The sequence below is a fragment of the Lutjanus erythropterus genome, chromosome 13, assembly GCF_056507025.1.
Source record: "Lutjanus erythropterus isolate fLutEry1 chromosome 13, fLutEry1.hap2, whole genome shotgun sequence".
NCBI classification, from domain to species: Eukaryota; Metazoa; Chordata; class Actinopteri; order Lutjaniformes; family Lutjanidae; genus Lutjanus; species Lutjanus erythropterus.
Genome location: NC_139329.1, coordinates 1610558 through 1626502, shown reverse-complemented (window position 1 = coordinate 1626502; position 15945 = coordinate 1610558). Strand labels below are relative to the sequence as shown.

Below are 15945 nucleotides of genomic sequence, written 5' to 3'. Positions count from 1 at the left end.
TGAAGGAACAAGAGGATTTGAGTGAAAGACAAAACTATTTGGCACCCATCTAAAAACTGGCACTGAGTGAAGTTCAGCTGGTAAAGTGCTGTTTTCATACTGTTTTTGGGAGGATGACAATTTTTGGAAGCTCTCTTATTTCTTTGCTCTATTATGTTACTTAATTTTGTAATGAAGATCAGCCCTGGACTGAGGCCCTATGAGCCCAAGTCTTCCATTTCCATTAGCCTGAGCTTTGAGCTGCTGATACAGAGGTATGTCCTCACCTTTACCCCAGCCTTTTATCCCTGATTTTCTTTACAAGAACAGAACGTTAAGGCCAGTTGTGTGAGTCAAATTTAGATGTATGGTTTGACTCTTCTGAAGATGTCAACCATTAAACTGGAGCTAAAAGCTCTGATGTGACAATTTGACCGCTGGTTATGATGATGGACAAAAAAAAAGGCTATAAGGAACATTAATGTAAATGATCACAGTCCCTGATTCTGATAGAGGATGTTTGAGGAAATCAGTGTTCAAATATCAAGGTGACACAATTGTAAGGTTCAGAAACGTTAATTCTGTGATTGTACTGCTGTGGTCTGCATTCTCATTCTGTAAGACAAGAGAGAACAAAATGTTCGGTTATCAATCGATCACGTTACTGTTCTGCAGGCGGACGGATGGAAGATGGATACGTGACTGTTCTCATAGCCACAGCATTGTTTCTGTTTGTTTGCACATTGCTTGTTTGTTTTGGCAGAATAATTGAGAGAACCGTTTTAAGATGGTTTTAAACACCCTGTTTTAAGAAAACAGAAGAACCATTTGTCATGTCATTTTTGAAGATGAGCTACTGTACAGCTGATGACAAATAAAATCATCCTAATAAGCCCATGGCTGCTGCATGTCTATACTTAGTTCTGCAGTCTTTAGTTCTACAGATGTAGGGTGGTGGTAACGTGCTGAAGAAGGTTTAAATAAAGCACAAAACCTCTCCAGGCTAACAGGACAGAACATGTGTGGTTCCAGGTGAATGCAGCAGAATATATGTGGGTGAGCTGCATGATGCTGACAACAATCACACCTTAATATTTGATGCATTTAATAATAATGTAAAGCAAGATAACGGAACAAAAATGGTTAAACAAACCAATTTGAATGCTATATTTTTTTTTACATGTGTACTAATGTGCATACCAGTGATGAAAAATAAGAATATTAAGTAGACTTACTTAAGTACTGTACTTTTTCCATACTTTGTCTTTACATTTCAGGGTTTGACTCTTATCTAAGAGCTGCATTTACTAGTTGCTTTTTAGATAAAAAAAAAAAAAAAAAAAAAGAATTAGCTTGTAACATATAGTTTATGAAGATATACTTTAAACCTACAGAAGAGGAGTCGGGCCATGCAGAAAACATCTAAAAGGAAGATTTATTTAGCATTATTTTGAATGTTTATGTTTGTTATATTCCATCTAAATCTGTCCCTCTGGGAAGTTGCAATGTTGAGATCCCAACAATTCACATAAATACAATGAATCCCGTGAATTTTGAGCGACTTTCAGTTTTGTCCAAATTCTGCAAGTTTTCTGCAAATTTGACCAATCATTGTAGTTTCCTGTGAGTTCTGCCAATCATAGCAGTCCTCCACACAAACGTCACACATGTACATCTCAATGATGCAATGATTTGTTTTATTATTTACTATTTTTTTGAATTGATATTTTTCATTTATCACAGGTACTGAAAAGAACACATTTGTAATTATTGTTGACATTTATCAATGCTCTGTGCACTTTTATTTTATAAATATGTGCATGCTATTTTAACAGCCCGCGAAATCCTGGAGAGACTGGTAAATTAACTGGTCACTAATTTGGCTGTTGCAATAACGGGATGTGTAGCATTTATTCTCTTACGCTCTTTGTCTTTGAAAAAAAATAGTAAAGTAAGTAATAAGTTTTGCTGTTTTGATGCATGTGTATATTTATATGACTGTATACAACATTTTTCAGTGTTGGGGGTACAAGCATGTGGTCACTTCTCTGGTTATTCTAACAACACAGTATGGTATTTTCTCTGATATTTACATTGTCTTCTTAATATTTATCTGGTGACACACTAACCCTGAGAAGAGCCTAGTACTGAAACACATCTGCAGTTTTGCTGCTCTACTACTAAAAAATAATGAAATATTATCAGTGAGTGGTGATGATCCCATGTGCTCTGTATTAAGAGTTTAAATTGGCTCCACCTCAATCAGAAATACTAAAATTCAAACAGAAATATCTGCGATAAGCCTATGTAAATTTGTATATACAACACATTGTCAGGGGCCATTCTACAGAGTGAGTCATTTTTAAATGGATATTTTAGTGCCCCCTGGTGGTTAGAGATCACTTAAACAGCCTTGCACAGGCCATATATATGCCACAGAACTGATGTCTGCAAGTAAAAACCACCTGACCACAAGATTTGATTTTCTGACCAGTGTGATGCTCTGTTGTGTTTCTGTTTGCCAACATATTTTCTTCTCTAGTGTTAATCCTTGTAAGGATTCTGTGTTTTTATGTCTTTAAACAGTTTGAAGCTGGACTTTGTGAAACTGCTGATTTCCTGGCTGTGGTGTGTTTGTGGGAGGTTGAGCGAGGTTCCTGCGAGCGCAGTCTTCTCTACGTTCACTACAACTGTGACTCACAACATGGAACAGGATGTGTGTGTCTTAAGTTCATGAGCAAAAATGTGTGCACAATAAGCAAGAAAAGGTGACGTGTGTGTGCACGCATGCTGGGTGGAAAAGTGAAAGAGTGGGTGATATGCAGATGTGTGTCTCCAAATCTTTGGTATCTTCAGAGTGCGTTTTCTGACTTCTGCTGCCACATACTTTCCTCCTCTGTTCTCTACTCTTCAGCCAGCACTGGAGATTACAGATTCTTTAGATGGGATTTATTTTTTATACTGGAGGTGGGGCAGATAGATGATCACAACTCGCCCTTTTCTGCATTTCTCCATCAATACCTGTGTTTTATTCAAGTCCACAGTATGGAGTCTGTTTCACCCAACCTGCGAGGTAAGATGAGCCAACTTCAACATCAGTGCTCTTTTGTTTTTGAGAATAGAGCTGCAGCTGATCTTCAGCGCCAATAACCAGCAGCTCACCACGTTTTGTCACTTGACTCAATCTTCTTTGTGCTGTTTGGAGCGCAGACCGTCTACTATAGATCTCTACATCACTGTCTTCTGCGCAGTGGTCTGTGTTTCCTGCCAGGAAGTCCAAATCTTGTTTAGCTCATTGCGAGTGGCCCATCTTCACTTGGTTTTAGATCTCACTGGTTCATCTTTCCTTGTGGGTTGTACCAGAGTCTTTCTTGTTATGGTGGTCGTGCATTTCTTTAGCTAGCTGTGCCAGTTTTCCGTTCTGGTATAATGTTCTCATGTTCCAGCATCCAATTCTTGTTCTTGACTCTACACTTGAGCACACTATTCGCCCCTTTGGGTCTCTGTTGAGTTTGGTCCAAGGGGCTCATGGATCCCATTTGAGGGGTGTCGGTCAGGGTTTGGTCAGTTTGAGGATGAATATCCAGTACCTTCAGTTTCAGTAATGGCTTATTTGAACAGGGTAGGTCATTACCGCAAGCCGCTGTTCTGACTGTTTTGTCTGAACCCTCATCCTGGACCTGTCCAGTTTGGTGAAACCTGCCAGGAGTTACCTCCCTCTGGCAAAGCTATCAGGTATCAATAGACATGATTTGACACAGGTACTACAAATTCCATATTTTTACACTTCCATTGTATTTAGGTCCACCTGATGGAGTGTAAATCAACAGCCAAGTAATAAATCCTGCTGTGAAGAAGGTCTAATGTTCAGTTTGTGTTCAAACTCTTAGAAAGTTGATGATTCAACGTGAAGCTCATTGTGGAAGCTTTATGTAGTTTGTGATGTTGTCTAAATGTATTGTGCTATAGTGAGAGGTGGTTCTGATATTTTGGCCACTCCGTTAATGTAATTGAGGTGGAGGAACTTTTGAAACAGTTCGAGTGTGAGTGGATGGGTGTTAACCGGTTGCAAAAATGTGTAAATAGGTCGTGCTGCATTGTATGTGTCGTGTTAGAGAACACAGTGTACTGCACCAACATCTGCCTTCACAAACATTCAGTCAAGTGTAGGTTTGCTGTTACAAAAGTCAAATGTGCTCACATTAGAGTCAGTTATTCTCAAAGGTTATCCACTGTGTTCTCAGTCAACAGCTGTGTTTCCATTTTAACAGTCAATGACAGCAACTGACAGAAAGAAGGAAACATGACTCAATCTGTGGTCGGTTAATAATGTTATGAACTGAACAGAGCTCAGAGAGTACAGGATTCTTTGAAAATGTTTTTCTGTTACTATTCAAGTCATGAATTAAGTGATCTTCAGTATGCAGAAATCCTCTGAGGTGTCATCTGCATCTGTGGTGCTGTTTCATACAGCCAAGGAACCAGAGAGACTACAGATGCACTGTCTCCATGAACCCAGCTCTGTCTGAGAACAACAGTCTATTCATCTCCTGCTGTGGAACATATTCTGACATTTTGACTGTTATCATTTCCATGCCAGGGACCAACCATTCAACAGTAAATAGTGAATGCACCAGGGTTTTTCCTATATCTATTCTTGTTAATGCATGTGTCCTACCCCTTAGCAATACTGCCAAGTACAACCCTGATTGGAACACTCTGTAAAACATAAATGAAAACAGAATACAATGATTTTCAAATTCTTTTCAACCTATATTCAGCTGAATACAGTACAAAGACAAGATATTTAATGTTCAAACTGATTAACTTTATAATTTTTTGTAAGTATACATTCATTCTGAATTTGATGCCAGCAACATGTTTTTAAAAAGTTGGGACAGGAGTAACACAAGACTGGCAAACTTGTGGAATGCTAAAATTACATCTTGTTGGAATATTCAACAGGTAAACAGGTGAATTACTAACAGGTGACAGGATCATGATTGGGTATTATAGGGGCGTTCATTCACAAGCATGGATGGGGTGAGATTCACCACTTTGTGAAAAACCAAAAGTCCAACAGTTTAAGAACAACATTTGTTAACATAAAACTGCAGGAACTTAGAGATTTCACCATCTACAATCCATAATATCATGAAAAGATTCAGAGAAATCTCTGCATGTAAGGGACAAGGCTGAAAACCAACACTGAATGTCTGTGACCTTTGACCCTTCAGGCAGCACTGCATTAAAAACTGCATTAAAAACCCACATCATTGTATAAAGGATACTACATGGGCTCAGGAACACTTTGGAAAACTGTTGTCAGTAAACACAGTTTGTCTCTGCAGCTACAAATACAAGTTAAGACTCTACCATGGAAAGAGAAAGACATATATCAACAACATCCAGAAACACTGCAGACTTCTCTGGACCTGAGCTCATCTGAGATGGACTGACGCAAAGTGGAAAAGTGTGCTGTGGTCTGATGAGTCCACATTTCAGATTGAGTTAACTTCAAAAGACAATATCTGTGATGGTATGGGGGTGTGTTAGTGCCCATGGCATCATGGGTAACATCTGTGAAGGCCATGCGTGGTGCATTATGAAGCACAAAATACGACAACAGAGACCTCGGACTGTTGAGCAGCTGAAGTCACAGTGGTAAACATGTCCCCAAACCAACTTTTTAAAAAATGCGTTGCAGGTATCAAAATCAGAATGAGTGTATGTCTACAAAAAAACAATAGTTTACCTGTTTGGACATTAATTATCTTGTCTTTATGCTATAGTCAATTGAATAAAGGTAAAAGGATTTGCATTGTTTTGTTTTTTTTAACCATTTTTTAGCGTTCCAACATTTGTGGAATTAGGTTTGTACATGGTGGCAACTCAAGGAAGCACATTTTCTTCCATCCTGCAACACTCTGAGAAATATCTAACAAAGTTTGAGGATGTGGAATATTCAGTCATTACACATCACCCTGGTTAGACAGAGTGATCAGCCTCAACAGGTGACAGTGATGCTGTCTGTGTGTCTGTGACCCTGTGAGCAGATCAGATCTCAGAGCTGCTGAAGCCTCACAGAGTCTGTGTGATGACGCCTGTTGCTCTGAACCAGTCCAGTCAGCCATGTGGGAGACCAGCCAGCAGGTTTGTGGTGAGTGATGGACAAATTACCCCCTGAGACAAGAAAGACTTTTTATTGAGTTTATATTATTATGCTTATTGTATATAGACACCAGGCATAATCATGATAGGTTCGGTTTTTAAGATATATAAGATATGATCTACTGTATTTGAATCAAAGAAGCAGAAATCGCATATATATTCTGCAGATGAATCTGAAGGACTGGTGTGCACTAATTTTTTAATATGATCCTGTCCTGTTTGATCAGTGTTGTAAGTTGTTTTGTATTGTAATTGTGCTGAGGCAGCGCCAAACACACAAAGTGGTTACCTACGTGTCACTTGGTTTGAGGTATTATGTTGGATTTTATCCAGAATTTTGCAGATCTGAAGTATGGGCCTGGGGAGTAACAGGTTAACAGGATTATGTAATTAGTATACAAAAAAGGTACCTGTATTCCATTACCGTTACAAAAAAATAAGACAGAATCAGATTACAAATATATTTGAACAAAACTGGAATTTCAGTTTATTAAATCTTGAAAAAATGTTTTAATTAGTTGGAAATTTCATCATTATCTTTCACCATCTAATTAAAATAAGTTTTTACAGATAAGACCAACAGCTAATGTTAGCTACACAGGCCGACTGCTAACTTTACCTACTGAGATCAACCACTAACTTTAGCGTTAATGGTTGTTACTGTTGTAGATTTTATCTTTTGTCCATACATCAAAGGGAGAAAGTCCACAGGAGTCCAATATGTCTTACAGTTGAAACTGGTTTAATAATACTTTGCCAAGGAGAATGAAGAAATAATCAGTACAGGCTGTTACCTTCAATTCTGGAGTGTTGGTCTTCTGGAATAGTCTTTAAACATTCAAAGGGAAGGTCATGATGAACCGATGCCCAAACAAGGTCAGACCCAACACATCTGCAGCATACAGAATTAGCCTATTGGTCTGGAAATCCAAACGCGGAAAGTATGAATGTACAAGGTCTGTCCACAGCTCAGCAGCCTTTCCTCACATTCCTTGCAGGGTCAGTGATATAACAGTTACATCTGCTCCATTCAGAGAGACAAGACAAATACCTCTCTGACCTCAGCCACCATAGCAACACTATCAAATTGTTCCCTTGTTTATCTGAACGGAGAGGACGGCTGCATCTACTGTCTAGAAGAAAGACAGTATGTCTGTTAAGAATTAGTGTGGGCCTCTCAATGACTCCATGGTGTTAGTATGATTCCTAAAATTGGAAAATTCCTAAACAGTTTCACAGATCAACTGTTAACATTAACTACTGAGACCAACCCTTAACGTTAGCGACACAGGCCAGCCACTAACTTTAGCTAGACTGAAATCCAGTTAGCTAGCCAACCTGTCAATTAATTATTGTTAATGTTAAGTACATTTAAAAGTGCATTCACACGTAACAAAGGAAGGAACATCTGGACAACACTTAAAGAACCAAACAATGGACATAAATCATATTTGACTAAACTATTTCACCATATTTTGTACTGAGGTAACTCAAAATAATGGAGCGTTACATTACTTTCATATTGTGATACATGGATCAAGTTACTGACTACATTTTTAATGGGTAATTAGTAGTTGTATTAGAATACAATACAACCCTGCTAAAGTACAATATGAACCACCTGCTCATTGATCTGATCTGATTTGTTGAAGGCCCCAGTGTCAAATCTCAATTTAAAACCTCACATTAATAAAAACTACTTTTATCAAATGCAACATGCAACATCCATGTTGGTCCTCTGGGTGGAGCTGTAGGACTGTCAGCCCCACATCTAACGTCCTGTCTCTCTCCTTCAAACCATGTCTCTCTGTCTCAGGTCCTGAGTCTGTGGAGAGGTTACCTGGTTATAGACAAACAGCCTGTCAGGGTAAATCACTACTCACATGTTGAAACAATCAACGACACCAACACACATCAGCACTCTGTATGATATCCTCTGAAATATATGTTTTTTTTATTTTTGTCACTGTTAAATGGCTCATTCTGACCGCTTTGTATGTCACAGGGCAAAAAGTTGTTTTTATTTCCTGGATGTTTTTGCTGTAATGCGTAACTTTCAAAAGCTTCACATCCTTGAGTCTCAAAAGAGCTTTTCACACTACACCAGTACTGTTAGCCATAAGCTACAAGAGCTTTTAGACATTTAAAACCTTTGATGAGGCTTTATAAGCAGACACTGCTTTATTTTAATGCTTTAGTAGAATAGCCCTGCAGATAGTTAGGGTTTTATGTGCTGAGGTTCTGAGATATCTTCTTCTGAATCCTTCTGTCATCACCACAGTACAAAGGAGATGTCTAGAAAGACATCTTTTTAGGAACATGACCCCCTGTTACTTTGATGACTCAGAGCTCACTGTGATCAGGTTTTATTTTCTCCCAGCAAACTACTTCATACATATATGCATGCTCTTTGTGTGTGTGTGTGTGTGTGTGTGTGTGTGTGTGTGTGTGTGTGTGTGTGTGTGTGTGTGTGTGTGCAGGTGGAGAGCACTTTCAGCTACCTGGAAATTTGCTCCATCAACATTCACAGTCTCACACAGGTATACTCTAATTATCAAAATCATAACTCACACGTTGTGTAATATTTATATTTATGTTTTCATTACGTATTTTTGACCAGTTATATATAAGATTCAGTAGAGCTCTAGATGCACTTTAAAACAGAAACAGCTAAAAGACGAATGATATACAGTAATCACCTGGAAATACTGTGACATCAAATGTTACATATTTTTTTCCAGATGTAAAGCTAAAAACAGGCTGTTTTATATGCTGTTGCTGAGAGTAAGCTTCATGTGTGACGTGATGTGTGTGTTGCAGATTGTGCTGGAGACAGACAGACAGACTCTGTCTTTCAGTGTGTTGCAGGTTGAGGATCTGGAGGCCATGGTCAGTCACATAACTGCCTCACTGAAGAGGATCTTCCCTGACTCCTCTCCAGGGTGGGTCACACTCTACATCCTGCTATTTTTACTGTAGCCTGATTACAGTTACCTTTTTACATGTAATCCTTTAACACTGTTAAAGGATGAAACAAAGTTAAACTTTGTTTATGACCAAATATTTGCTAAGTTAAAATGACATTGTGGTTATAACTGTCAGCATGCTAACATGCTAGACTAAGATGGTGACCACAGTTAACATTATACCTGTCAGATATCATCATGTAAGCACTGTATGTTAACATGCAGATGTTAGCATTTAGTTCAGAGCACCACATACCTCAGTGTGTCTATGTCCAGCCTCACAGTTTGTCTTCTTCTACAGTATCAGTACGCCAGTCTTAAAGGGATAGTTCACCCTAAAAATTGAAACTCAGTCATTATCTACTCACCTTCACACCAACTAAAGGTCAGGTTTAGTTTTTTAGTCCACAAAACACTGCTGGAGTTTCACAGGACAACAACGTTGCTGAATCTCCCAAACAATTTAAGTGAATTTTCATTTTTGGGGCGAACCATCCCTTATTGTCTATCAATCTGCAGGAAGCTGTTAAAGATGATGCCTCCAGATCTCCAGCAGAGACTCCTCACACAGACTGCTGAGATAGAGGAGCAGCTCAATGGTCAGCCTGGCCTCTGTGGTATGTGAATGGTTAAATGATGAAGTGCTTAAATCCAAAGTGATACAGTGTTTTAACTTTTCATTCACACACAAGTGTGGACAGCAGCAGATTCACCGAGATGATCATTTGTGTGTTGAGGTAGCTCATGATTTAGCAGACAGATAGTATGTGAGTGTGTGTTTCTCAGGAGGATTCTCTGATACCTACGCTGCGCTGTGTGATTTCAATGACATACTATTTAGAGAGGAGATTCAGTGGGTAAGTCACTGCTGTAATGCAACATAAAAAACTTTAATACACCAAATGTACCAAACTTCACAAGGACCTTTTGCCATTAACCAAATGTCAGCATTGGTGTAGTGGAATAACGCCTGTCTAACTGTTTTGGCAGGATATTGACAACATCTACTACATGAACAACTGGAGACAGTTCAACCTGCACGACTTCAGCCACTTAGACAGCAGGTGTGATGCATTACGGCTGTTTCATCCAGTCTTACCTCACACATGCTGTCCTACTCATTGTCTCTCATTGTTTCTCCTCTCAGGGACTTGGCATTAGCAGTAGCAGCTTTGTCTTTCAACCAGTGGTTTACAAAGATCTACTGCAAGGAACTCAAACTGGTACTCTCTCTTCATTTATATGAGATTGAACATCTTCTGTACACTGTAAAAAATGAAAAAAAAGTTGAGAAAACTCAAAATTTGAAGGCAATGGACTGCAATACATTTTTGAGTTTTGAGTTCAACTCAAAAAGGTTTTGAAACAGTTTTGCCAACTCCTGATCTTTTGTTGAGATAATTTACTTTTTCTCTTTAAATAAACTTAAAGGGGCAGTTCACCCAAAAATGAAAATTTAGTCTTGATCTACTCACCTTCATGATGATTGAAGGTTGGGTTTAGTTTTTTAGTCGACAAAAACACTGCAAAAACACAAACAATGGAAGTGAATGGTGACCAGTGTCAAATGTAAAAAAAAAGAATGAAAACACAAAATGCCTCCATAATGCTCATCTGGTATAATCCAAGTCTCATAAAAGCCCCATTTATGCCAAGTTAGCCAAAAAAAAAAAGAAAAGTTATTTACACCATGTTTTTAGCCTGAATCTTCACTGTAGCTCCTTAGCTAATGACTGAATTTTCATTTCTGGGTGAACTATCCCTTTAAAGCTCTAAAGGACCCTCATCAACACAACTTACAGGGCCAGCAATGCTAGAGACATAATCAACTAGCATCAATAACCAAACAGGTGAAAGGACGTGGGAAGAGAACAGTGTGGTCACACAAATCTCGCAAGAGTTTTGCAAATCTAGGGTTACCTTCTAGACTTATCAGATTGGACATTTGTTTTGGACTGTCTGTCTCTTTGTCTCTGTCCCCTCAGTCAGTGGATGTGCAGCAGCAGCTGACCTTCCTGCTGTCCAGATCTCCTAGTCTGGAGGAGCTCTCACTGGAGGCCAGTGGACTCAAACTGTGAGTGTGTGTGTGACTCTGTGCACATATGTAGGCAGGTAGGCAAAGTAAACAAACACGCAACAAGACTGTAAAAGTGCATTTCAACAAACTACTCGCTCTGCGCTGCCTCGTTCAAATGAAATTCCCACATTTCTCTCTTGCTCTGCACCAAAATTGCACACTGGTAAAGCAAGGGGATTATGTTGCGTGTTTGTGTTGATCATTTGCACTTTGCGCTGCTACACTGATGAAGAAAAACTATTCTTCTTCTTGTATTTTCTTTAATGATGCAAGTGTGTGTCTTAATACTAGAAACGCCACAATTCTATAACTACTAGGATGGCCACAAGTGGTTATTTTGCCCACTGACTTACAAACTCATGATAAATACAGGACTAAGAGATTAATGCATTTATTCTGTTAACCCATGGGTCTGCAACCTTTACAATCAAAGGAGACATTTTTTGCCAGAAAAAGAAAAGGAAGATCTGTCTTGAGCTACAACTATTACATTCTCTCTTTTTGTCTGAAGACCTTACTGTTTTTTAAATTTAGCAGCCACAGCTTAGAGACTCAAAAAGACGAGCCACCCAAAAATTTTAGAGGAAAAGGCACCGAGCCGTAGATGTAGGCTATGATGCACATTTTTTTGGACAAAATATTAAAACATTTTTTTTTTAATGGTGTAAAGGCTATATGTTTTTACAGTTGGAGACTCACTTTACATTGTAAAAAAAATAGTTGGGACAACTGGAAATTTCGTGGCAACATACTGTAACAGATTTTTAAGTTTTCGGCACAACTCAAACTTTAACACTTTTAAAATAAACTTAAAAAGTTTTACTGAACTATAATCTTTAGTTGATAATTTACCTTCCCTCTTTAGATGAACTTGAATCTGACCACCTGTCTGAACCAGACAGTCTGTGTGCCCATTGTTCACCCTGTTTCAGTTTGCACTTTCTGACCATGTTGAACACTTTTCTCTGGTCTTTGTGCTTCCATGATTAAAACGGTGTGTCATGATGCTGTCCAAGGTGCAGATCCTGGGTTCTCCAGTACTGCAGAGGTGTTGCATGATTCCTGCTACTACTCCTGAGAGGATGTCATCTTTACAGCTGACTGACTGTGTCATTTCAAACCTGCTGTTGCTTTAGGAAGATTTTGAATACATCTCACACTGTTCTGTTTCTGAGCACGAGTCTGTTATTTTCTGTCAGCTGATGATTTGATTGTGCATTGAACCACAGGTTAAGGAAATATCTACCAATCTAAGCTGGCTGTTTCTAACTCTAACTTGAAGCCTGGTGTTCAGATTGATTGGGAGGTAACCTTGTTGTTATTCTGCTGCAGGGACTTTGCAGTTAAAATGGCAGCTGCCCTCCGGGAACACACCTCCTCCACGCTGCACTCCATCAACCTCTCCGGAAACGCAATCGAAGACAAAGGTGGGCTTTTATACATCACATCTGAGTGGCATCAGCACAGTATCAGAACAGAGCAGTCGGTCTAAGCTATGTTCCATCATCAGCTGATGTCACTGTTTGACAGTGTCATTGACATGGTGTGTGTTTGTGTGTGTGTTGTGTTTTCATTCTTAGGTGTGATAGCTCTCAGTCAGGAGTTTGGGAATCTGTCCGAAGGACTCAAGCACCTCTCTCTGTCCCGGGTATCAATGACTGCAAGAGGTACACATGAGGGGGGGTCTGTAACCTGCAGCATTTTAAGTCATTTCAAACTAAATCTTATTGTCTCACAGAGTTACATCCACTTACCACCCCCACACCCCCTCCACCCCTCTAACAACATGATCAGCAGCTCTGCGTGGTCTGATGTGTGTGTTTGCAGGACTTGGCTGTCTCAGTCAGGTGTTGTCCTCCACTCCATTGTTCTCAGCGTCTCTGACCCACCTCGACCTGTCTGCTAACCCCGGCAGCCTGGTGACTGAAGAAGCCACGGTACACTCTGCTCTGTGTATACATGTTTCATGACATGACAGATGATTTGACGTATATATCATATATAATATACAGTGTGTGTATATTGCACATATACAATACACACACTGAACATACACATTCAGAAGCAGAGCTGTAATGCAGAGGTCTAGGAGTAATGTCCACGCCTGAGGCTTGATGACTGGGTTAACTCAGCTATAGACTTTACCTGCTTATATGAGTATTACTGTGTTAAAGACCCTCTCCAGTGAAAATCATGTTTGTGACCTTGTTAACATGTCCATGTGATGTTTTTTATATGTTGCAAGACATATCAGGAGCAAAATAAGCAGTAAACACCATGTCTGAGCATTTCTTGCTTTGAAGCTGCAGTGAGCAAGGACAGTCAGGCTGGGTATATGACATCATAAACCTAAGGAACCAATCCTCTCAATCGGGGGGGGGGGGGTGCTATACATATCATTACTGGCAATGCCCAGCCCACAGGAGAGGTTGGATGTTTAAATAAGAGCAGCTACTTATAGGCACACCAGTTTGTATAATCATGAATCCTTGAATAATCAGTGAAGGCAAGGTGTAGAGCTATGTGTAAGTCATTTTAAAAAGGTATTTGGACTTATTAACAGACACAATTTATTACTTCTTGCAGAGCATTATATATTGTTTAAAGCATGACCGGAGGTGGACTTTAAAAGATGGAGAGAAAAAAGACCCAAAGGGAATGTAGGGGTGGCAGTAAAATATAGATATCACTATATACAATGTAATAGATATGTACAATAATAAAGGGACACTCATGTACATTGTTTAACTTGTGAACTGAAAGTCCTGGTGTATGTGCATGTCCCAGTTAACACTGACTTGTGAGAATACCTTTTTTTTTTTTTTTTTTTTTTTTTTGCTTTTCAGCTTCTCTTTCTGTAGAAAACCATGTATAAACATTTTAATCGTACACTACACAGAATGTACAAGATATAAATTGTGTGTATGTGTGTGTGTGTGTGTGTGTGTGTGTGTGTGTGTGTGTGTGTGTGTGTGTGTCTGTGTGTGTCTGTGTGTCTGTGTGTCTGTGTGTTTGTTTGTGTGTCTTGCAGTTTCTCTTCAAGTTCCTGTCCAGCACTAATTCTCTGTCTCATCTGGACCTCAGTGACACCAACTGTCCTCTGGACACGGTCAGTGAGACCATTATACAAATGGACAGTTTTTAAATGTATATGTGCAATAACTTTGGTGAATTAAAAAACACAACGCTGCTGGTACCAGACTTTTCCTAAAAGGGTCTGGATATTCATTTAAAATGTTTGTTATACATAAATTACACAAAAGACAAAGAAAATGTGATTATTTTTACCTATTTCAGCCACAGATGGTCATACTGACCAAAGGGAAAATGCCATTGCTACTTTTTTGCAGTTGGAGATGCATCTTGGTTGTTTAGCAAAAATTATTGTCTCTGTCAACAAAACTTCGCTAATGCTCTCGATTTTTAATTTCTCAACATTAAAATACCAATAGTTCATTAATTCAATTCAATTAAATTAATTAAAACTTAATTAAAATTAAGTTGGGGAGACCAGATGGTTGTAAGATGTAGATTGTTGTAGATTTTGAATCAAAGTATCCTTAATTATTACAATGCAATGAAAACTCATTTCCAGCCTTTTCCCATAGGCTGTGGAAAAATACTGCTGTGAACATATGCAATTAGTACATTTTACTACTTGTGATGCATATTGGTAAATATATAAATAACTTTTGCAAAATGTACATGTTGGTGTTATTTCATTCATTATTTCATTCAAGATAAATTAACAGAATAAATGCATTAATCTCTTAGTCTGGTATTTATCTTGAGAGAAAGATCAAAATGACCGCTTATCGACATTCTAGTAGTTACAGAATTCTGGCACTTTTAGTGCTAAGAAAATACAAAATAATTTTACAAAATGGTAGTGGGAACAGTGGAACCAAGGACCCAGGGCCTTAAGGAAGCCTGGAAATCACCTGAAAGCCTGAAGTTTGTTTTTTATCTACAATTTTGAAAATATTTGTTATGAATGAACAGACAAAGTCTAATATCTAAAACTAAACTGGAGCTTCTCAGATGTTTGTGTTATGTTATTGTGTATTGAATGTCTGTGCTTGTCATTCCATACATAACACATAACAATCATTCTAACTTTCTCTTGCAGTTATTTGTGTCTCTGTCTGCTGGATGTTGTTACAAACTGATGCACCTGAACCTGGCCAGGAATCCTTTCAGCCACAGGTCAGCTGCACTGTGTCCCTTCAGTCATGTCAGGGCTGATCTTCATATCATCTCTGAATTACTGACTCAGTATTGTTGCACTGAGACACTCCTTACACTCCTGACTTACATACAGTATCTGCACAATTATCATGTATAACAAACACTTAGGCCATATTCTGTTGTATATATTGTGTATCAATGTCTTATTTATTGTTATATTAATTATGATTATTATTATATTTATTATTATTGAGCTTATTTCTGCCTCTTTAGTCTAATTGATCTAATTTACAGAACAGAAGCAACAACAAACAACTCAGTGTTGTTCTGCCAGTTCATTTAATAAAGGAAATCCAAAATATCAGTGACTTACCCTGAAAGCATGAACATCTCATCACCACACCTCTGACTCCAGCTCACAGACGTCTGGAGAACCAGTGGAACTAAGAGCTTTTAAGATGCCTCTGTTCCAGTGAGCCCGGGGACGGACACACCTCAGTTAAATTAAGCTATTTATAAACCTGATTAGTTACACTGAATCTTCTCTTGCTGTGACATGTCAGA

The 15945-nt window shown here is 38.7% G+C and overlaps 1 protein-coding gene across 1 annotated transcript in view; it reads left to right on the top strand.

Annotated features, from left to right (window-relative positions):
* The first annotated feature begins 1412 nt into the window (after positions 1–1412).
* Positions 1413–15945, top strand: part of carmil2 (capping protein regulator and myosin 1 linker 2) — a 72470-nt gene continuing 57937 nt past the window's right edge. The window contains exons 1-15 of the mRNA XM_084733341.1: positions 1413–3052; positions 6036–6139; positions 7967–8017; positions 8631–8690; positions 8971–9092; positions 9636–9733; positions 9903–9973; positions 10107–10180; positions 10264–10339; positions 11102–11190; positions 12526–12620; positions 12774–12860; positions 13021–13130; positions 14225–14302; positions 15323–15399. Coding sequence (XP_084589467.1) covers positions 2767–3052; positions 6036–6139; positions 7967–8017; positions 8631–8690; positions 8971–9092; positions 9636–9733; positions 9903–9973; positions 10107–10180; positions 10264–10339; positions 11102–11190; positions 12526–12620; positions 12774–12860; positions 13021–13130; positions 14225–14302; positions 15323–15399 — 1478 coding nt within the window. The 5' untranslated portion in view covers positions 1413–2766. The remainder of the gene's footprint in view (positions 3053–6035; positions 6140–7966; positions 8018–8630; positions 8691–8970; positions 9093–9635; positions 9734–9902; positions 9974–10106; positions 10181–10263; positions 10340–11101; positions 11191–12525; positions 12621–12773; positions 12861–13020; positions 13131–14224; positions 14303–15322; positions 15400–15945) is intronic.